A 24,187-nucleotide genomic window follows, 5' to 3' on the forward strand; every position below is an offset into this window, starting at 1 on the left:
TAGCCACTCAGTCCCCAGGCTGTACTGGTGCATGGGATTGTTCCATCCTAAGTGCAGGACTTTGCACTTGTCCTTGTTGAACCTCATGAGATTCCTTTTTGCCCAATCCTTTAATTTGTCTTTGTCATTCTGAATCCTAGCCCTACCTTTCTAGCATATCTACTGCTCACCTCAGGTTTGTGTCATCTGCAAACTTGCTGAGGGTATACTCTATGCCATCCTCCAGGTCATTGATGAAGACATTAAACAAAACTCGCCCCAGAATTGACCCCTGGGGCACTCCACTTGATACTGTCTCCCAACTAGACATTGAGCCATTGATTACTACTCTCTAAGCCCAATACTCCAGCCAGTTTTCTATCGACCTTACAGTCCATTTATCCAGTTCATACTTCCTTAGGTTGCCTGCGAGAATGTTGTGGGAAACTGTATCAAAAGCCTTGCTAAAATCAAGGCACACCACATCCACAAGTCTCCCCACATCCAGAGAGCCAGTCACCTCATTATAGAAGGCAATTGGGTTGGTCAAGCATGACTTGCCCCTGGTGAATCCATGGTCCCTGTTCCTAATTACCCTTTTCTCCTCCAAGTGCTTAGAAATGGATTCCTTCGGGACCTGGTCCATGGTTTTTTCAGGGACTGAGGTGAGGCTGACTGATCTGTCATTCCCTCCATCTTCTTTTTCTTAAATATGGGCACTGTTTGCCTTTTTGTAATCATCCAGGACCTCTCCTGATCACCCTACATGTGCAGCCCTTTTAGGCTTCGGAAAACTAATAAACTCTGCAGCAGTTTAGTACTTCTAAAAGTAATAACCTGCTGTGGAGTTTTTTCATGCAAGCAATACATGTGTAGATGCAGACAGGGCTGGGTGGGGCATGAGAGTGCTTCAGGGTGGGGACTACCTGCCAGCTAGCCCCACACTGGAGCACCCTTGTGCCCCAGCCAGCCCCTCCACAGCACATTGAGCTGTGTTGGAGCAGCCCCAGGCTGGCAGACTGAGTGTCCAAGCCCTCTGCCAGTAGTGGCTAGTCTGACCTGGCTCAACATGCTGCGGTCCTGGGCACATGTGTAAATGCGGTGCCTGGGAGCAATAAACTCTGGCATGGTATATGGCAGTGTTTATTGCTGCACATTAATATGTACATGTAGATGCACCCAGCTTGTGAGAAGTCTGGAATGCTACTGCTTGTGCTGCATCTGTTCTGGGAACAGCCAGAGGTCTTTAGGCTTAGCCATGGAGGACTGCTTTGAAATCACAGAGATTCTTTAAATGATCACAATGTTATCATAATATTAAATGTCATATTATAGTGTGATTGGACCATAATCCAATATCACAAAGCAAACAGGGCATCAGCCTCATACTATACTTACCCTGTGACATTTTGCAACTTCATGCAACTGTAGCTGGAAGCTTGGTGCTCCTGCTACTTCAAGAGTAGACAGGCTGCAGATGAGACAGGAGGCAATCAACAGCCACATGAACCAGAATGGGGCTGGGCTTAGGTCGTATACAACCCATTTTCTGAGCTGGATAGGCAGTTGGGACCTAGAGGCTGTTGAGAGAACATCTCCTGAGCAGGATGGCCACAGCTCTTGAACAGCATCTAGGGCTAAGTACAGATGGTCAAAAAGCCCAGGCTGAATCAATTCAATCTTTGCAGATTAGTCTAAACTGCATAGATTGAACGAATAAGCAAGTGAAAAGACATTCACGTTTGATTCCAGAAATGCAGCCATATGCCTGCAATAACCCAGGCCAGAAGGAGGCAGGTGCTAAAGCATGCTTCCTTGCTCAGCTGGAGTAGGCAGCTTGGGCCAAGATTAGCCCACCAACCCTGCAAGGGAGGGTTTATGGGTAGATGCAAAGCATTCTGGGAGTTAACTTGAATCTGGAGGGGATCTGGGACAGAAGTTCAATAAAACGATTTAACCTAAATCAGTTAAGTCTGATACTACATCCATCCAGGGTTTCAGCCATTTTGAAAGTTTTTTATGCGCACTAAACTTCTGTTGTGTTACAGATTTGAACTGGTTTCCAATTACTTATACTGGTTTATGTGTAATTTCTGTCCCTAGCCTAGGAGATTATAGCCTGCAGTTACATCTGTAGGTTTGGGAGGGACTAAGAGGAGAAGGAGGTCCGAACAGACCTGAGAGCAGGACTGGAGTCCAGGAACTGGGCAGAAAGGGCCAGGGGCCCAGGAGCAGGGCTGGAGCCTGGGAACAGGACAGAGAGGGCCAGAGGCCCACAAACAGGGCGAGAGCCTGTGTGAAAGGGGAAGAAAGGACCAGCATGGGTCCAGGTACCCAAGAGTAGAACAGAGATGGGAGCACACAGATTCACAGAAGTTTAGGGCTGGAAGAGACCTCATGAGATCATTGGGTCCAGCCCCCCTGCTCTGGGCAGGGAAGACTGTTGGGGTCAAATAACCACAGCAAGGCATGCATCCAGTCTCCTATTGAAGATCTCCAGGGTAGGTGCCTGCACTACCCCCACTGGGAGCTATTCCAGAGTCTGGTCACACAGCCGTGAAGATGTTTTTCCTTATATCCAGTCTGAAACCTTCTTCTAGGAGTTTGCGACCATTGCTCCTGGTTTTCCCCTGGGGCGCTTTGGTAAATAGTTGTTCACCTAGCTGCTGACCCTCTCCCGATATTTTTGTAAGCTGCCACCAAATGACCCCAAAGTCTTCTCTTTTCCAGGCTGAACAGTCCCGTATCTGTCATCTTTTCCTCATATGGCTTGCTCTTCAGGCCTCTAATCATATGTGTGGCTCTTCTCTGGACTCACTCAAGCTTCTCTACATCCTTTGTGAAGTGTGGTGCCCAGAACTGGATGCAGTACTCCAGCTGCGGCCTCACCAATGCTGAGTAGAGTGGGAAAGGAGAGCAGAGTGGGTCCAGTGCCTGGCAGGGGACCAGAGAGGCCTGGTGCCCAGGGAGGACTATGTACTTGGGAATAGTGTGGAGATGAGAGTTAAGGAGGGCTCAAGGCCAGAGCCAGAACAGACTCAGACCCAGGAGTAGGACAGGAGCAGATGAGAGATTGCTCAGGAATCCCTGGGGCAGCCTCCCTTTCCTTAATGGTACAAGGACATCAAGGTGTGGCAGGTGAACCAAAGGGGAAGATCAGGGTAAAGCAAGGGCTGAATAGCCACCAGGGGTGTCATGGTTACCCCTGGGCAGGCCTTTGTTTCAGCTACACATTTTCTCTTTCTCTATCTTTCTTGCTAGCTTGCTTTCTGGCTACTGCTGCAGAGATTGTGTGTATGTGTGCAGAAACATGTATTTTTCCCTCTCATCTACCCTGCCCTGATGCCAAGAAGGAATAAGAAGGTGACTTCCACCTAATGCCAGTTCCTGGCTGCTGGGGGGAAAACTTGCTGAGACCTCCACACTCTGCAAAAGGGCAGTGCTGTGGTCAACACATGAAGAGTTCAGTCAAACTCCTGGACTCTGAGAGCCATATGCGGGCCCCTGGAAATCAGGGTTATATGTCTAAAGGCACAGGTTGAGAATTGTGGCTCTAGGGGCTTTAACTTTGGCAAACAAATACCATCTCAGAAAGAAGAATTTAGGGCAAAGAAAGTAACAATATATCTTTTTTTTTATTTCCCTACAGTAACCACCACACTCTCATCCTGGTCTGGGCATGCCAGAAAATGCAATGAAACCGCCAAGTCCTATTGTGTCAATGGTGGGGTGTGCTACTACATCGAGGGGATTAATCAGCTGTCTTGCAAGTAAGTGAGCGTAGTCCTTGTTTCAATGCAGAAGTAACCTGGGATGGCAGAAGAGATCTTTCTGTCAGTTGCAGAAATGACATCTCTCTGAAGGTTCCTTGGTAGTTAGTGGTTGAACTGAGCAGATTTAGCAGGAAAGTGTATTTTGGAACCGTTGCATTTTTAGTTTCCTTCTCCCAACTCAGGTCAAGGCTCCACATCACAGGCAGCATCTTCCCAGCGAAAAATGCCTAGACTTTTCTTGGAGCCTGTCAGTATGTCCTCTTTATGAGATGAGGTGGGGGGGTCCTGTTGAGTGATTGACAGCCTTCCTGCCTCTCTTCCTCTCATAGTGGCCTCCTCACTATCAACCCAACTAGCTCAAGGAACATGTGCGTTGCATGACAAGACAGAACTTTAATGCTGCACCAAATTTTCTTTGAAAAGAGGTTTAAGGGCAGTCTGTAAGTGGAAATTGGGCATTGTGTGTGTTGTGTTCCTTTTTCTTATTAGAACCTGAAGAAAGAGGCGAGATAAATGTTAAGGTATTGAATAAAAATGCACAGTGCATGGTTTAGGGGATATGTAATGGGATATTCTAACCTTTCACCTCTTGATCACTGCTTCAAACATAGCTAAGCATGTTTTAGCTTTACATTGGTATCCAATGTGGAATGTGAGTGAGGGTACAACCAAAGGCCAGTGACAGAAATCTCTATATCTAGATGCTTTACAGTCTCAGCAAAGAGGCCATGGAGACTCAGTCATCCTTACCCTCATAGGAAGCGAGGAACATTGCCCTGGCAATGAGTAGGAGACTTACTTTCCCACTACGTGTGGTATATCAGCTGTATGGAAAAATGCTATAAAAGACTTCAGCCTCCTTTGGCATGTCTCCACTTCAGCCTTTGTGCTGCTGAGGGAGCTGGCAGATACACATGCTCTGCATCACATCCAGAAATGCTGTGGTGAAGGCACTCTGGGGTCACTTGTGCAGCTGCTCTCAAATATGCTGGAGGTGCCCCTGGAGTGGCTTCTCTGCCACATTCCCAAGGTTGGCCAGTACAAGTGAGACCAGGTGGGGAGGGTATGTGGTTGAGTGTGGGTGTCCTCAGAAGCACAAAGGTTGTGGTGCAGGCATGCACCATGGCTTTTGATCCATTCCCTGCTTCATAGTAGTAATACTCAATATAGATTTCAATTATCTATATATGTTTTAATTAGGGAGGGACCAACAATTTTGGCTTAAAGTATATACTTGAACTTGAAGTACAAACAATTTTGGAAGGTCAAAAAAAGTTTGGTTAAGTCTTGTGTGTTTATTTCCTCCATAACTGGTATGCTTTGGCACTCCTTTGTTTTGACAGGGATCTTAAACAAAGAGCTGAAATTCAGCCAAATCTCCTGTTTCCCCCATATTTCTGCCCCACTTGTAAAGGAGTTATGTGGAAACTTGTTCTGATGAGCACTATGCTTTTCTGTGCAGGTTTGGATAGCTTAGAGAAGCAGCTGGACTTTTGTAAGCTTTTCTGAATGGCTCTTCCCAGTTCGGTTAGGTTTGCCCATCTCTGCTTTGAACGTAGGCAAATACGTAAAGAAAACATGTTTTGTTTTCCTTAACACTTTTCTAGCACACATACATTTCCGTGTACGTGGAAGAGCTGTAGTCCTTATACATCATGGGTTCAGTTTTTAAAGTCATGAAGATATGCTGCTCCCACTGACTTTTCAGCTGGACATGTTGAGGCACAGCACCACATATTACCAGTCCCAGGTCATTCCATGTTCTTTCAGCTCCCATTGCAGGAAATGCAAAAAAGCTATAAAAATGCCTTGCAAGAGCACAAAATCCTCCTCTGCATTAGACTTGGAAGGGCACTACAATAACAGCTCCCATCATTTCCCAATGTTAGAGAGCTCTAGCATGAACCCCTCAGATTTTGCTAGAGGGTCAGATCTGTGTCTGGGTCCAAATGCTGGGGATCTGGCCTACCTTTGTGAATTAGCTAGGCCAAAAAACTAGATCTCCCATGTTCAGTAATTTTGGATCCATACCTGAGCTTCACGTATCAGGTCTGTTTCTATTTAAACAGAGAGTAAAATACATGTTGGCACTTATAAGTACCCTGCTTCAGGTGTTCTTACATTTGAGGGGCCAGATCCTCAGCTGATGTAAATCATTGCAGTTTTCTTGAATTCTATAAAGCTATACCAGTTCACATCAGCTGTGGATCTGGTCCAGTATCCACCCACAGCTGTGAGAGAAGTATACAATCATTCTGTACATAGTAGGTACCTAGAGTGTATGAGGTGTGACCTTCATGCTCCTGGCACATTGCTGTGTTGGACCTTAGTGGTTTCTGGTTGGGCATCCTGGAAAGTCTTTTTGAAAGAAGTCTGATTGTCTCACTCCCTTTCAGTCACAGGCATAGGAGCAATATTGAGGAAATTTTACAAGCATTTGAACTGGGCTTACCACAGTAGTCCTAACCTTGGCATGAAAGGTCAGAGGTCTACCAGAGCTTAGACAGGGCCCATGAGAGGTGGGGAGTGGGGGTACAGTTGTACCAGGCCCCCAAGCTTGGGGTCTGGGTGTTGGAGGGGAGTAAAATCAGATCACTATTTCCTGTTTCCAAAATGGAAGGTGAGGGGAGACTATCAGGATGTACTGGGAACCCTACATTTTTCATACAGGTTCAGTTTGCCTAAGGCATATTAATTTCTGGGCCAATAAAATACAAGAGTTCAAAGTTAACTGGGGTTGTCCTTTAGCAGGTGACTGTAGTAAAACTAGAACTCAGCACTCTGGTGCATGAGCAAGATGCCTTAACCACTCTAGTACTGTGCCCAGTTGGGCTGAAGGAGTGCACCTTCAAATCAGGACATGGTGATTAACGTCTCACCAAGAGGGAAGTTCTAACTTGAATTCAGTCATGCTTTTAACAGCCAGAGCCTTATGAACTACTAGAAATAGACATGCATATTTTATATCATTTGAAAGCTGCAATTCCTTACTTTCAGATGGTGTAATGATTTCTATTTCTGATGCGTCCCAAAATACTGACTGCTAAAAATATGTTAGAATTGAAAGGGTGGGGGGAGTGGGGGAAGGGGAGGGGGAGGACTGGGGAGAAGCAAAGCGCTCATCAGAACAAAGTCATTCTATGGTCTGAAATAGCACTATTCACCGAAAACCCTGTGCCAGTGGGAACCTTGGCTCTAGGAAACTGGACATTGAATCTTCTTCATCTAGCAGTAGTGTTTTTAACACTGTTTAAGGGTTGAGTTCAGCAAGTTCTAGAATTCACCAGTGTCATTTGCAGTCTCTGGAGACTTGAAGGCAACAATTAGCTATCAAGTAATGGCTGTGACAGTTAAATTTGTAAATATGCATCACATTTCTTATAGCTCAACTCAAAATACTTTACTTGCCTTTGGAAAATGGGGGATAATTAATATAAATGACAGAGAAACTGATTTCAGATTTACTACAATACAGAATATGAACGTGCCAGCATGTGTATCAGCTTCTCACAGAAAATGCTTGTATGCTGAATAGCAAAACAGCTTATGATCAGATGCAAGTTAGAGTTTAGAAAGCCAGTTCTAGGGGTGGGCAGGGAAAAGAGGGCAAGACGATAACAGGTCAAGAGAAAAATCCAGAGAGGGGAGGCAGCTATGGCTGGCATGTAGGGTAGGAACCAGACCCTGACCACGCAGCACTATTTTAAGACTGGCTTGGCCCCCAAAATCACTCCAGTCAGCACAAGCATACAGCATTGCCCCTTCCAGTTTACAACCTATTAAAATGCTTTCAAAGCATTCATGTTGTGAATTTTTCATTGTAAATGGTGGATTTTGTTATCCTCCATGTTGTAGTAGCGTTGGAGGGTTGTTGTAGCAACTTGGACAATCACAGCTACAACAACCCTCCAACCCTACTACTACGTGGAGGATATTGAAATTCATCATTTGCATGTGGGTGCCTGCCGAGGCAAAAGCACACAATTGTCAGGGGGTCAGGTAGCCACAGGGTGACCAACTGCCGTATTGCACAGCCTTTGCTTACCCATTTGCTGCCAGTGGCTATGTTCAGTGGGGCCCCAGAGCCCTGGATTCTGTGGCAGGCCATGCCTACCACTAGCTACACCCACAAATTCCCTGGCTCAGTGGTAGTCCAGAGGGTGAGATGGAGCAGCTTTGTCATATATTATCATAGGCCTTTACATCAACTGGGAATTACCAGCAAGTTGTGTAGGGGTCAGTACTTTATGTTCTGTTTCCTAACCATAAGCTGGTATGTGCCCAGTGATATTTTTTTTTTAAAGGATGCATGGGAGAAACAAGGCCAGGCTTCCATCCACTGAGGAAGTCCTTAGCACCACAGTTAAGAAAGCTTTATAGCCATTCAGTGTCATCTGTATGGTACAAGTGAGCTATAGAATGGGCCAGGAGCTTGCCTAGGACCTCTAAATTGCATGGGAGCAGAAGCCGTTAAGGGGCTTGTAGCCCGAAAACCAAAACTATTGAAGGTCATTTCCACAAGAATCAGACTATTGATTGAGTCCAATAAAGAAACATTCTCTCCTGGTTTGGCCCTCAGCATAGACTTAAGGCAGAGAGACCTGAATGGTATGTAAAATCTGTGCTGAAAAGACAGGCTCTCCAGAAGGAAGGGAACAGTAGCAGAACTAGGTGAGGGTGATGAGAGTAGCTGCCACAGATGCTGACTTGGGAGGGGCACAGAAAAAAACAACTGCAGCTGCACAATTGCACCAATGCTAACAAGAAATCGTTGCTGCCCCTGTGTGTCAGCTGCCCCAGGTGCCCAACTGTATAGTTACACCTCTGAAACAAAAGGGGATTTTTGTTCTTTTTTTATTAATTGAAAGTGGCTGAAAGAAAGATTCATTTGCTTACTGATTTCATAGGTCTTCTGTCTGTATTTTCCTCAAATTTCCTCAGAACAAAGGGGAAAACATTCCGCAGGACTGGCAAAATTTCACAGATTCCCCAGTCTGCCATTTTTGCTGTTTTAGGCTGATATCTTGCAGCCAAGGTCTCCCCAGCAACACAGATGGCTCCCATAGCATCCGCAATAGACAGCTCATCTTCTTTAGAGTGTTAGGATCCATGTGGTGCTTATCAATCAACTTAATAATGTGGTTGGCACCATAAACTGATAAACTGCACCCTTTCAGGAAAATGACATGGGGCCTCTCCAGCCTGAGGTACCTCAAATGCTTTCTTTTTCTGCAGTCACTGATTTGTTTCCTTCCTGGTATTCTGTTCTACATTCTGCTGCTGTTTCTCCAACAATTCGTGCCACAGAGCATTGGGCTCAACTAGTATTGTATTTATATCTTATTTATGTTTGATTTATTATGTGCTCTTTTCAGCACCTGTAAGTGCACATGCAGAATATGTAATCTGAAATGACACAGTACTGGCTACAAAATCCACTCCTAAACCTGTGTGCATTTACAGGCCATCCCAGAGACTTAGCCATCCTCTTCCACTTTACCAAGCAAAATTTGTGTGGAAAGATAGGGCTGGTAGTGTGCCTCGAAGGGAGTGTATCAAAGCCACAGGGTAAGCATATTGCAGAGTCAGAGTCCCTTTTCTCAGAAACAGCTCAATGACTCCATCTTTTCAAATATGGACAGGGTTGATTTGATCATCCCATATGATCTCATGTGGTGGAATGGGATAGAAAGGAAAAGGATGGGCTCTCAGGCAGTGGAATTACATCCTGCAGTTCCTGCCAGATTCTGCCTTCACAAATCTGAGAATTAGAGTTATAGCACTACTGCCACTGAGGTCAAATGGGACTGCATCTGAAAGATAGAATTTGGCTCAGAGTCAAACACATGTGGAGTATATGGAGCAAGGGGTATTTCAGCCCTGCTGACACCTTCAGTACTTCCCTTTCTTTCCTTGGGCATGAGGTAATCCTTGCTGGTGAAAGCTTACCCAGGAAGACTTGTTTCACAAAATCTGAGATATTTTTGGCCATATAATCCCATGGTGTCAAAAAACCCCACCATGCTGCTAATTAGAAGTGTGGCAAACAGGTGCACATATGCAGTTTGCAGCACCTCAGACTGCTCTGAGGTGCCATAAACCACACATGCACACTCCTCTGGACGCTCCCAAGCTAGCTATTGAAATGTGGATACAAAAATTGTACCATTAACATTATGCAATGCTCTTGCACAAACACAATAGTGTTCTTCCACATAGCTGCTGTAGTGTCACTAAAAACAGGTCACTTATTTGTATATATAAATATTGGTGCATATGACCACCTTGGAAATTTTAGGTCAAACTTAGCTACAGTCAAATACTAGAGAAGAAAAAAAATGGAAACCTTGGAAAAGCAATACTGACTAAAATGTATAATATTCAGTATTTTACTATCCCGTATACCAAGTAGTTAACTGATATGACACTGGCATATTAAAAGGTAATATTATTTCTAAGCATCCCAAACTAAAGTTCTATTTGCTGTAAGCTAAGTTTTGAGATTCCAGACAAGCAGCATTATGGTAGCATGTAACAGTAGACAAACCTGCCCAGAACTCCTAATAATAGCAGTTGCTGCAGCCACAGTGTTATTAGTATCCCAGTTGAGTTATTCTGCCATTGCAGTTATCAACTGGACTGTGAATGTAACTCTAAAGCCCTTGACAGACATTCAGCTTAAGATGTGATTGGATCTAATCTTTGATCCCAACAATCACATGCCATCCCATGCCACATGTGCATGGCAGAACAGATGATTTTGGAATGGAGGATTAGATCCAAATTGCACTTTATTTGCTGATGCAAGTAAAATCAACCAGCTGATTGTCAGTTGAGGCCAGCAGCCAAGCCAGACCCAACCCTAGGCAACAATCAGCTAAGTCCACAGAGAGCCCAGCATCAGACTGCTGCAACCCAGTGCTGGGTTCCCTCTGTACCAGGACCTGTCAAAACCATGTGTGCTTCTCAGCTAGGCACCACACAGGACTTATACAGTTCCCTGTACACTTAGAGCCTTGCATCAGGCTGCAGTAGTCCAATGCTGGGTTCCCTTTGTATGGGGGACTCTAAAACCATATGTGCTGGGTGGTACATAGAGCTGATAGAGCTCCCAGCTTATAGCAGCCCAGTGCCAGGCTCCCTGTAGACTGGGACCTGTCAAAACCCCATGTCCCACACAGGATTTTGACAGGTCCCAGCTACATGTTCAATTTAAGGCACAATACAAGCCACAAAGTTATTGCGAATTACATATTCCACATTATAAGTGGAATAACTTTGTGGCTTGCTTACTGCATTATCATGACTTAAATTGAGTTGCACATGTGGCTGGTTATTATTTAAGGCACAATTACCTTGTTAATCACATCTTAAATGTAACGTGTATTGGGGGCCTAAAAGCAAGAACTTAGTAGAATTGGTTGAATGCTGCACATCCAGTGTTGGTATCCTATGTTCATAGCAGTGTACACGGGTTTTGTGTCTGTACAAATATTTGAAAAACAGCTAATTGCTCATTCAAAATGAGTGAGGGTATTATGGAGCAAAACTTTGCAGTTCATTATTTGCAATTCAGGGTACTAAAGATAGAGAACGGTTTGAAAATGGTTTAGAAGGTGATTATTGGCCAGTACTTAATGAAAAACAAATACATTTGCAGAATGCCAGATTTGTTTGTGAACAGTTCACAAACAGAAGGATAATTTTTGAATAATTCAAACCAGCTAGTTTTAGATTTGGTCTCTGCCTATTCACTCCCTGGCCTCTCAGTTGACCAGACTGTCACTAGTGCTAGCTGTGCTGTTTTTGCTTTGTGGATATATGTCCACTAGGAAACAGACATCCATAAACTCACTTCACATAGGTCACCAAATGGCCATTGGATAGTAACAGTTTACAGATGTCATCTGTGCTAAATACAAACTGGTGAGCTAGAGGTGAAAATATCTGTCTTCCATTATTAATCTCTTTAGCTATCCAGTCCTAGTATGTTTAGCATTTCCACTGTCCTAGATAGAGAGACTAAAATGGTCCATGTCATTATCTGTGTAATCATATTTGAGTCAATTACTTTTTCTTGTTCTCTTGTTGATGTGCCTTAATGCCTGAAGCTCCAGGGGATTCTTTCAGCTCCCCAGCCAGACCACCATATTCACATGGGACCTGATTTTAGGTACCTAGGAGATTTTTAAAAACCCTTTTAAAATTAGAGCAAGATATGGAAATCTTTCCTGTTGCAGTTGGGATCAGTGGAAGATGTGCTGTTGTCTTCCCAGGGCCATCTGCAGTCTGTATGTGCCTATGACAGCATCTCTTTTAATAGCTGCTCTGGATAAGGCCTTTGCACTTGCTCTTGCTGCTTTCTCCTCTCTTATCACATGTTTGTAGAGCACAGTCTGTTGGTGTGCTCCAGTGCATGACTTTCTGGGACTGGTGGGGGGAAAATGACAGAACAATATTCTCTTTTTCAGCCCTCTGCACAAATAAGGAGCATGCCTGAAACATTTTTTCATTCACTTATTTCAGTGCATTGTGCCCTCTTGCTTCAGCTTTTTCATGTCCTGGTATAAACCACCTTCACTTTCATGCTGTTCTATGTAATAGATTGTATTCTAAGGAGTCACCTAACTGGGTATTGTTTCTTTAATTAAGAGTACAGTGGAGGGAGAAACAGGAATGTGTGGTACAAGCTGATACCTAGAGCTAGGTAGAAAATGGTTTTCTTGTCCAACAACATTTATATATATTTTTCTTTCCCAAATTGAGCAAAAAGTCAAAAACTCAACATTCCTGAAAACTGAGCACTATCCCCAAAACTCAGCTTGAACCAAGTCAAATAGTCTTGTTTTGATGAGCTGGAAATAGTTTGTATTGATTGCAACCTTTTAATTTTTTTTTCAATTTTTTTTTTACAAACGTATGTTTCAGTAGAAAAGGTAGTTTTGAAGCAGTGCATGCTTTTTTTAAGAAGATGTCAAAAGTTTCCCATTTTGACAATTTTGAAAATTTTCTTTGGGTATTTTTTTTGTTTTTGTTGTTTTGTTGTTTTTGATACAGGAGATTTGTCTAAGCTGGCTGGTTCCTATGAGAAAGTTTTGGTTTCAAGGAATCGGCTTTTTCCAAGAAAAAGAAAAAAAAATTGGCTGCAAAATTCCTTGTCAGCTCTTCTGGTATCATTTGAAAGAGGCATAAGTGATACTTAAATATATTGGGAGTGCAGATAATGGCAAAGGATGAAGGGAGGAGGTAGATGAAGGACTTCAATCCCCTGCCACACTGGCACATAAAGCTGATAAGGTAGAAAGGCACAAAATGGGGTTGTGCTTTTATAGCTTGGTGTAGCTATACAGTTTTTCTAGCATAAGTTTATTTATTAAAACTGCAACCTACACTCAAGGCATGCTTTGCACTGGGTAGGCCAATAGCACCAGGTAAAATCATGAGATCTTAGTGGCAGGAACAGCTTATCCTTCTATTGGGCCTTGCAGGAAGGAGGTTAGTGGTATACCCACTCAGGAGAGGGAGACACTAGCAAAGGCCACTCAAAGTCAGCTTATGAATGGGGTGAGTTGTTTTTTAGAAGTAAAATTCAATCCTGTGCACACAGCAGTGCATTGCTAACTTGACACTCAGTTTATATGCATCAGACATGCTTTGTCTCAAAAGATGCCTGGATCACAGGAACCCTATCAAGGCTTGCAAACCCCTGTATCATGAGCTGACTCACCTGTACAAGAGAGTTTGCTGCTTCCCATATTGGAGCAGCGGGTCATCACTATGCTGTAGTATCATTCCCAGATGGGCCCTATTGAGGGATAATCGTGAAAAATAGATCATTCATCCCTGTAAACTTAACAGTGCAGAAGTTTTGCTCCTAAGATCATTAAGCTAATGAAAATGGAACCTGCCTGGCTGTTTCGCAGTAGATACACACCCAGAAGAGTCTCGTTTATTTGACCCCTGGAAGATGAATGATCTTGAGAGGTTAGATGTCTTGTAATCTTGCATGCTAGCTTTGAAATTCACAGAACTTACTTGTGTTCACAGGATTTTTTTCCTGTCACTCAAAACCTACATATTTTTTCAGTGATAATTCAACAAGAGGGTTTTTTTAAAGCCCATATTTACTAGACAATGCAGAATCTGTGTTACATGATGTGGTGCAGAGAGATCTAGAAATTGCTAGATTGACATCAGAGAGACTGGGAGATATACAGGCAGTCCTCGATTTACAACATTTCGAGTTACAATGTTTCGCACTTACAATGTTTATAAATTGACACCCTGTTTCAATTTTATGACGTCACTTTACAACGCTTGATCTGATGTGACACTATGCCAGCGAACAAGTTCGCTGCATTGCTCATCTCCCTGGAGAAAATCTGTCCAAACTTCCTTGGGCACTTTCTTTAAGAAAGCAGACAAGACTCCAGAAAAACTTGCAGCCAAGGCTTTTGAGAAGACTCCAGCCAAGAACACTTCCAAAAGTCCAACCAGGAGCCCTTCAAAAAGTCAAGCAAAGTCACCTCAAAGAAGTCCTTCTAAATCTATATGATTGCTATTTACAATATAAATACATTGATGTAGCTATATTACTCATCCATAATTGATCAACTACAAAATTCTGGGGGATTTTTGGTGAAAATAGGGTATCAGGCCTTGGTTCAGGAACCAATCCCCCATTTATAACATTGTTTCTTATGAGAAAATTGGTTCCGAGTTACAACGTTTCAACTTAAGACGTGGTTTTCAGGAACCAATTGTGTCGTAAGTCTGAGGACTGCCTGTACACAGTAGCTGCTACTGAACCAAAATGTCTTTGCTATTTTTTCTTTGATATAACATGCTTGTTTTGCTGCTTCTTTTCTTAGCAGTTTTTTCCTTCAATTTTTTTCCTCCCTGTGCTGTCTCCTCCTTTATCGAAGTTGGATGCAAATGCAGTAACAATCAAATTCTACTTTTGGCCCGTGATGTGAAGATATGATTTACAGACTTAAGTTTTTTTGGAGCAGGAACTATCATGTCTTGTAGCTGTGTATGGGGGAAACACAACTTTTTTGGGGCCTCTAGGAGCTCTTACAATATCAATTTTCAATCACTTCTTGGATCCCAGAACAATATAGCAACAAATATAAAAACAGGCTGAATGCATGTTTAGCTATTCAGCTACCTCTGATTACTGCAATTATTTGTAAGTTCTTGATGAGGGTACATATGAATCTATATGTATCTACAGGAGGGGCGAACTTAAAAAAGGTTGGGTTGGATAAATATCTGGAAGTGTGGGTATTTTATTCAAATCTCAGTGAAACATTTGATCTTTTTATCCAAGCTCCTGTTTCCCCAGAGATGTCCAGGTAACTCAGTCATCTACCCTGGCTTTTCATCATTCAGATTGGCAAGGTGCCTCCAGTACAATAAAGTTATTGGCCTTAGCTTCTTTCCATCATCACTGGGTATATTTACACATGCATTTTACTGCAACGTGGACTAATTAGCTCCACAGTAAAGCATCACAGTCTACACATGTGCCAGTATTAAGGCACAGTAAATTAATTAACTCTGCCATAGGATAGTATTGTCAGGGATAGTACTATCCTATGGAGGAGTAATTTACTCCACCAAAATGCACATGTAAATGGTGACAGGGGCTGGATGGGACACAAGGGTGCTAAAGTGTGGGGGCTGCCTGCTGCTTTACCCTCCACTTTAGCACCCTCATGCCCCAGCTAGCCCTCCACCTCCCATTGCCACCATCCAGAGCCCAGGGTTTACTCTCCACCCCTCTCCCCCAGGCCTCCTGCCAGCCTGGGGTTACTCTACCTTGGTTCAAAGTGCTGCAGTCCTAGGTGCATGTGCAAATGCTGTGCCTGGGAACAGTTGTCTCCAGTGTGAATTGCACCAGAGTTTATCATATCACATCTGTGGGGTACATCTGCTGTAGTGACCAGTTCCTAGGCCCTGGCTGAGTTGCACCTGTTGATTGTCAGTGACATTTATGAAGCTTTCTCTTGTGTTGTATTCCAAGGGTGAAGTTCTGAGATCCTGCATACTTTAGAGATTAAGGGTAACATATTCAAAGACACCTCTTGATTTAGGAGTCTAACTCCCAGTTTCAGAAATGACTTAGGCACTTGGAAGCCAACTCTTATTGAAAGTCATTGGACTCAAACATATGAGGTCACTTTTGAAAATGGGATTTAAACTCCTAAATCACAGAGGTGCTTTGGAATTTTTTCTTTGAGAGGGTCACCATACAATCTGAACAACAGTAGCAAGGTGAGTGCTGGGTCTGAATGAAGGAAGAGCCATGAGGTGAAACAGAATGGAGGGCTAGGGGCTACCTCCCTTTCTGAAATACAGTACAACCCAGGAACTTCATAGAGTTAAGTTCCTAATCCCCTGGCAAAGAGGAGGGGTGGGGTGAAGCAACTGGGGTAAACATGCAGGGTCCCTGTGGTGCTCCAGCTGATGACAAAAGTAGGGCCCTTTCAAGTAAAAGATGCAGCAAACACCTGAATGGTTTGTCTTTATTTAAGCAACCTGCTGCAAATGGACTGGATATGAGTGATCTACGTTTTACTATACTTGTCAGGGACAGGGTTGGAGTTGCAATGTGAGTGAAATGAGGAGATTTGGTAGCGGGAACCAAAAGATCAGCCAGGTTCTACTTTTCCACAGATATGATATGGTATTTCCATCTCTGCAATCTCCCTCTAGTGGTTATCAGTGTATGTTCGTGCAATTCCCAGATAGGAAACAATGCTGTACATCCTTCATTCAGACCCAGGTTGACTAAGCCTTGATATTCCCACTCATTGACAGATGAGACAAGTATTTTATTTCACCATCCATATTCTCATAGTGTTCTAATTAGATGGGTGCATTGCACTATGGAATTGATTCTGCCACATATAGGTGGATTAATGCATGGGCCAACTGGGCACAAGCCCAGGGGCCTCTACCAATTTGGGTCCCCTGGATCCTCATCAGCAAGGAAGCGAAAGTCTTGGTTTTAAACTTGGCAGGTTTTTATCTCCCAGCACAGAGACAAAAATGACACCAAGTTTAAAACCAAGGCTTTCACATTTGCTTCCCTGCAGCCAGGAGTGGGGCCCCTCCCCCAATGGGGCTGGGCGGGGCAGGCTGGGGCTGGGCCATCTGGGAATGCCACGTAGCACCATGCTTGGGGTAGGCGGCCCAGGCTAGGAGTGCCACACGGTGCTGTGCCTCTGCAGGTAGGTGGTGGTGCTGGGGAGGGGCCACAGCCCCCCCCAAATTCACCTTAGCCCCCCATAGCCACCCCTCCCTGTGCTGCCACCCTCCCACAGAGGCGCAGTGCAGCACTCCTGACCTGAGCTGGCCCAGCCCAGTGCACGTGTGCAGCTGCACGGACACAGCCAGGAAGCAGCTCCATGCTGGTCAGTGCAACAGGGCCTGGGTAGAAGTGAGACTGAGCCACTGGTAGCCTGTAAGGGGGAGAAGCGGGGAAGGGGACAGGTCTGCCTCAGAGCGATTGAGAGTGAGGGAAGGGGGAGGTCCTGTGAGGGAAATGTGTGTGGCTGGGGGTGTGTGTGTGTGTATCTCTGTCTGTGTGTGCACCTCTGTCTGTGTGTGCACCTGTGTGTGCTCACGTCTGCATGTGTGCATGCATGCATCTGCAGGTGTGTGTGCATCTGTGTATGTATGCATATATATGCATGCCTGCGTCTGTGTGCATGCACGTGTCTGTGTGAGTGCATATGTGCATCTGTGTGTGTGTGTGCGTGTATCTATGCATGCATGTGTGAGTGTATGTGTGTATCTCTGCATGTACATCTGTGTGTGTACATCCCTGTGTGTGCATCTGTCCATGTATGTGCATAACTGTGTACGTGTGTGCACACATATTTGTGTGTGTGTTTGCCTCTGTGCATCTGTGTGCACATCTGTGCATCCATATGCATCTGTGTGTGCACATCTGTGTCTGTAAGTGTGCATCTGTGTGCATGCATGTGCTTGCATGTGTGTGTGTGTGTGTGTGTGTGTGTGTGTGTGTGTGTGTTCATGGCAGGGAGAGTATTTTTGTGACTGTGTCCATGTGCAAAGAGTGAGTGAAAGTAGAGTGCATACCCGCCTGTGTGCATGCCTGTGTGTATGCCTGTGTGTGTGTATGTTTGGCTACAGCGGTGTGGGGGAGGCAGGTAGCTGGGAGAAGAGGCGGGCATGTGCATCCCCCACCCCCAGCCCGGCAGGGTCCATCCAGCCTCCTCCACCAGCACCAGGAGGGGAAGGGGCCCCACCCTCCAACCTGCAGCCCAGCTCCCAAGGGAGCAGGGGGCCTCCAATTTTGTGTTTTCCCAGGGCCCCAGTACACCTTAATCCACCTCTGCTGCCACAGAGTCCAGTGCCTCAAAGAGCAGGATCTCTTCTTCTACTGTCACTCTCTTGTTCAGAGGTACAGGACTGTTAATTCCTGACGAAGAGCTGGTGGCTATACTTTATTTTCTCATATACCACATGTTCCAGAACCTTGTTTTTGAAAGGCAAAATAAAGAAAAAAGATCTTTCCTTGTAATAAGTAACTACAAGGAAAGATCTTTTTTCTTTATTTTGCCTTTTACTTTTGCCTGTAATGGGCAGAAACTGTTTTTATCGTATATCTTGCATAAATGCACACTGCCATTTCCAGCAGTTGCTTTTTGGGAAGAAGTGCATGTTGTACATAAGAAAATATTATAGGTATTGATTCCTTTGGGAACCTGAAACAGTGACACATGCATATACCCACAGTTGCCCTTACTGGTTGAGAGGTTCCGAGGATTTTCCAGCCAGCTTATAGGAGTATCACTGTATTTACTTGGATAAAAGATGAGGTTTTTTTCCTTATCTTACATTTGCATACAAGGGAACCTCATTAAATGCATTGTCTATCACTAAACTGCTGCCAAAAGCAGCATGTGCTCAGTGATGGAAACCAGCCATGAATTAGATTAATGCAGTCAACACTGAGCATGACTATAAAACAAATGGCCCACAATAGGCAATCATATTGATGGGAATCTACCACAAAGCTAGTTTAGTAAAGCCCCTATAAGTAAGATAATGGTGCAGTCCCCCTCAGCACTAACTTTTTCAAGTCATGGTGAACCACAACACTGCATAAATTTCAACTTACTCCCATGGCTGAGCTTCATTTTTCTTTCCCATTTCCAGTGATTCTTGTTTCTTCACCAGCCTTAAATGTCTGGAAAACATCATCAAATCAAGGGGCTCCCCCAAACAGTTCACCCAGAATCCTTGTGTTGCCCCCTCTCTCAGCCTGTCACATATGATTAGTGTGGCCCCACCCTCTATGACAGGGGTGGACAAAATCTGGTCCCCTGGCCCAGGCAGAATCCAGCCATGGCGTGTCCTGTCACCTCATGGGCACACAGCGGGGTGGGGCAGCTCTGTCGCAGGACTGCCTTTCTAGACAGCCCAGGTGGCAGGTGGCTCCTTCTGGCTGCCGTCACTGACAGCCCCAGCCCTGTGGTAGCGGCAGGGACACACGCTGCTCAGCCCCAACCCCACATGCCCTGTGCCTGCTTTGGGATCACCTGCCCAGGCTCTCACCGGCAGTGTGGCACAAAAGCTGTTGCTCAGCGTTGGGCCATCAGCATTGGGTAAAAGTGGCCCCTCTCCTTCCTGCTGCCAGCAGTTCCCTGCTATACTTGCCTTGAGCCCGTGCTGGGCTGCCTTGTGTTTTTGCTGCTGTCACTGCTACCTCCGGGCTGCCCAGCGGGGCTATGGTGGCAGCTCAGAGCAGCTACAGGGCAGCCCAGTGCAGGCTCCAGATAGCTGCAACAGAGACTGGAAAAAACAGGGAGCTGCCACCTCCCGGTCTACCTAGAAAGGCAGTCTCACTGCAGAGCTGCCCCAGCCCCACTGTGTGCCCAGGGTATGGCAGGATGCACTACAGGGGAGTGGTGCGGCGGGTGCTGGGTCAGGGCTGTATGCAGGTTCTGGATGATCCAGTCTGGTGGGAGTGAGTCCAGAGTGGGTTTGGGGCATGCTGGGGCTGCGCGCTGTTGGTGGTGGCGAGGAGGCATCTCAGGGTGTATGGACTCTGGGCTTTTGCAGAGTGGGGGTGGGTGCTTACCAGCTCAGGAGGAAATGCGTGGGGGGGCTTACTCTTGTACAATATACAAGAGTAAGACCTCATTTCACGCTATTTTGCAATCACATCTATGTACAACACACACACATAAATTAGGACAAAAATATTTTTTAAAATAAAATTTAAATATGTTATTTTCAATGTTCGATTTTTAGAATATAATTTGTTTTTTATTATGGTTTCAAGATGGCAAAACCCCTTCCCAAAAGCAGTTTTACTTCTGGGAGCAAAGGAAGGGAGTTCTGGTGGCAAAGGTCAGGGATTAGGGGGTGGGACTTCCAGTCCCAAGATGCAGACCGGAGGGCGGGGCACCCGTCATTGGGCAGAGCTATCCTTGTGGTCCTTGACAGCTCATCATCAAAACTTGTTAAGCAGCCCTCCACCTGAAATAATTGCCTGCCCCTGCTCTATGAAGTGAAGCCAAACCAGTCTGCTCTATACCTCATCTGCATATACATTTTTGGAGGATCATAGGACTCATGACAAGAGCACCCAGATCCAGTCCTGATTAGCACATGGATCCTTTATAGGTGTATCTGAAGTATACACACATACTTAGCAGTGCTGAGCTGTGGGGTCACCATGCCTTGAAATTGCTGTTAACTGCTGGGGCACAGCACAATGAACTATATGGTAGATCATGAGCCTTTTGGCTTTGGACTAATATCATGCATAGTTTGTACTACATATAAGTAGATGCCACAGTCTGCTCAAAAAGTGTGTTTATGGAGCACCTGTATTAAAAGTTGCAGGAGTTTCAAACAAAAAAGTAAACTGCAACAGTTCTGGATGAACTAAGTCTATGGGTACTATATGAAAATTGCTACAGCTATGTTTATTTCAAGGTCAGTGTTTTGAAATTTGCTCCTCGCTTCCATGTGGTTAAGGAGAGCAGGGTCTGACAGTAAGGACAGTAAGGCTGTAGGGGGGGTTGGGGAAAGGCAGAGGGCAAGCGGGATACCTGATTTATTTTCCTTGTTGTAGAAGTGGGAGGGGGGTAATTTTCAAAGTAAACCTTCAATAATTAGATTTTATACCTGGAAAATTATAACAAATTTATACATTTCAGTATATAGAATGTAATTATCGGATGGTCCTCTTATAATCAGGGTCATCTTATAGTTAAGTAAATAAAGAAACTGTATATTACTAGCAGTAGTAAAGTAGCATTCATAATAGTCAAAACAAGTAAAAATAATTTTTAAAGGGCTTGATATGTTTGGCTTACTAAATAGAGAAGTGACTTGATTATGGTGTATAACTACCTTCATAAGGAGAGACCATCAGGATGAAGAAGAAATTAAAGTCTGACATCAGGAAGAAATTAAAGTCTGACATGGAGCAATATCTAGAAGTTTAAGCCAGGCAAATTCAAAATAGAAGTCAGGCCCCAATTTTTAACCACGATGACCAACTATTGGCACAAATGATCCACAGAAGTGGTGAATATTCTCCATTCTACTGAAGAGTTTGGATCTGGACTGGACTGGCAAACACAAATTACTGAATGTGACATTAAGGTCACTGGGTGACATGCTGTTGCCAGTGTTATGTTAAATAAATGAGTGGCCCATTTAGCTCTAAAAATCTATTAATCTCTTGCACTTCTATATAGCCTTTATTATAACATTGACCAAGCATTTTACATGCACAATTTAAATTGCAGCAAGGTTTATATTAGAATTCTCATTTATGAAAAGAGAAATTAAATCACAGAGATTGTAAGTGGATTTTCCAGGCTCACCAATAAGACAGAACCCACGAATCCTGACCTCAGAGGCTCCTCAGAGCTGCAGATGTAATATTAAATGCATAGTTGAGTCACCTGGAAACTTATGTGATAGACTGTGAAGATCAACATAGGTTACCAAGGTAGGCCCTTTAAACCGGATTCTGACACCAAAGTATATGGCTTGATTTTCAGAAGTGCTGACCATCTCCAGTTCCCATTGAAGTCAATAGTAGTTGGAGGTGTTTGGCATCTCTGAAGATAGACCACTTCCAATCCAAAAGGATTCCTTTGAAACCTGGGCCTGAAAGCAGTGCCTGTAGCTTATTCATAGTTGAATCTGTAGATTTAACTTAGGGTATTCAGAAAGGAGTTGGACAAAATTTGTTTTTAAGCCCTTCTTGCATTCACTTGATCCCTGGGATTTCAAGGTTTGATTGGATACAAATGTAAGGTAAAAGAACTTAGGAGGAGGAGTCCCCAAGAGGCCATTTTGGGCTCAAGAAGACAAGAGCACATTAGCACTTTTGCACACACTACACACCCTGGGCTAAATCCCTGTGCTAGCTTGTATCAACCCTAAGCCAACTACATGTTGGGGATTCCTAGGTAGCTGGATCTAATCAAGCTACAGTGAGCCTCCAGAGAAGAACCAAGCAGCCAAAATGTGTTCACACTGGTCAACAACATGATAAGGGACAGCATTTAAACGTCTCCCTATTTATGGCTCTTCGTTTACATTTGTTTCTCCCTTACCTTTAAAAAAGAGAAACTCATTCTGAATCAGACAATGCCATGTCCAGTACCCAAATAAAACACCCTCCAGGGATATCTGAGGTGAGGGTGGAAAGAGAAAATCCTCTAAGGGAGATTTCTGCAGATCCTTCTCTCTGTGTATGGGGGAAGAGTTCTCTTTCTTCCTTGCCCAAGCTACAGAATCAACTGTGTGCGCCACCAAACCCAACGAATTTGCTGTAGCACTGGGGCCGGTGGCGTTTCCTTGCCCTGTCTGCTCCTAAGGCTAATCTTATGGATTTACACTGCCAGAGCCTCCCACCTCAGGGAAGTCCTCCAGTTCAAAGATTTCTGCCTCTGACTGGCTCTCTAAGCTCTGCAGGGTTGATATAGTACCTTGCAGCCCTGTCCTACACAGCCTCCCCAGCTCCAATCATATCATACTGGTAGGGCACATGATCTGAGCTCTTTCAAGAATTACTTGCACTTGCTGAATCCTCTCATACTTAACATATGCTGTGTTGTTTTTGTATTTCCTGCAAGTGAGAGAATTGTTAAAATCAGGTAGAAAAAAACAATAAAAACCTCTTGGTTTTTAAAGTTAGGAGGACACTTGTACCCAGAATTTTTAGCCCATCCATTCTTTACAAAACAGACTGTAGAAGCTAAACTATATGGCAGTGTTCCTTTAAATAAGTAGATAAGAAGCTGAAAAATAGCCCTTTTTATTGACAATTAATTACTTGTATATCCTTAACTCACCCACTAAATGTAAGTTTGGCAAAAAACCCAAATTCTATTGTACCCTGTGAGCATAGTTAATCTGCCAACATCCTTTTAACTAGAAAGCTTTGATCATACTAAACACTGCATAAAGTTAAAAAAAACAGGTCCTCTCCACTCCCTACAATTTATCTACTGACTGGTATTTAGTACTACTGTGCACAATGGAGAAATCTGATTTGTGTATTTGTTACAGTTTCATAGAAAAATAAGGCTAGAAGGGACTTCGTCCATTTTAAAATATTTCATACAGTCAACACAATCAACTGAAATGTGAGCAGTTTGCAATTTGGACAGTTCTTACATGAAATACAGTTTTCCTGTTTGCATTGAATGGGTCAGACATCCCTGATTGTAACTTCAATGAAATCAGGTTATGCAAGGGAGTAACATGGTATAGAGGGTCTAAATATAGAATGGTAAACTTGGTGCATAAAGAAGACTTAGGAAATAACATACAGGCCTAAGTCTCAAACAAGAGCAAGCATGGTTTTGTAGCCTAATGTTTAGACTATTCAGGGGCAGCAGAGGTGCTGAGCTCTAGTTCTTGCTCCTAGAGCTATTTCTATTTACTACCCAGTGACTACCTAAAATGGAACCAGAATCCAGGCTTCCCCATTCCAGGAGAATGCTGTGACCATTGGATACAGAGTCAGGCCTCCCTTGACTTCCCCGTTCCAGTCCCATGATTCTTGCATTCATGGTTGCACCGTAGCCCAGCTGCAGCAGGAGAGGTGAAGGATACGGTGCGTGCGCTTGGGAAATGGGAGATACAGGCTTGAATCACATCAGGCTAAGAAGAGCACAGAACCCAGTTTTCTTGGGTGACAGCTCTAAATGCAAGATTATTATTTTAAAGGTTAGTGGTGGCAACACTGCCATCAGAACAATGATGTTTTAGCAAGAGTAAGCCCATCTCAAATAAACACCTGGCCTCAGCAGAGGACAGGGTGCTCTGAATCCTGAGTGGATGGAGGTTCAGGTAAGCCCCTGTGCTTAGTGTTTCCCATTGGCTCACTCTAAGTGGACTCCCACTTATGATCCGTTTTC

General features: G+C 44.2%; 1 protein-coding gene across 1 annotated transcript in view; it reads left to right on the plus strand.

The window, feature by feature from the left end:
- Positions 1–24,187, plus strand: part of NRG2 (neuregulin 2) — a 371,803-nt gene that overhangs the window by 297,266 nt on the left and 50,350 nt on the right. Inside the window, 1 exon segment of the mRNA XM_059733428.1 lies at positions 3,629–3,749. Within this exon segment, the coding sequence (XP_059589411.1) occupies positions 3,629–3,749 (121 nt within the window).

The sequence above is a fragment of the Alligator mississippiensis genome, chromosome 9 (genome assembly GCF_030867095.1).
Source record: "Alligator mississippiensis isolate rAllMis1 chromosome 9, rAllMis1, whole genome shotgun sequence".
In the NCBI taxonomy this organism is placed as follows: Eukaryota; Metazoa; Chordata; order Crocodylia; family Alligatoridae; genus Alligator; species Alligator mississippiensis.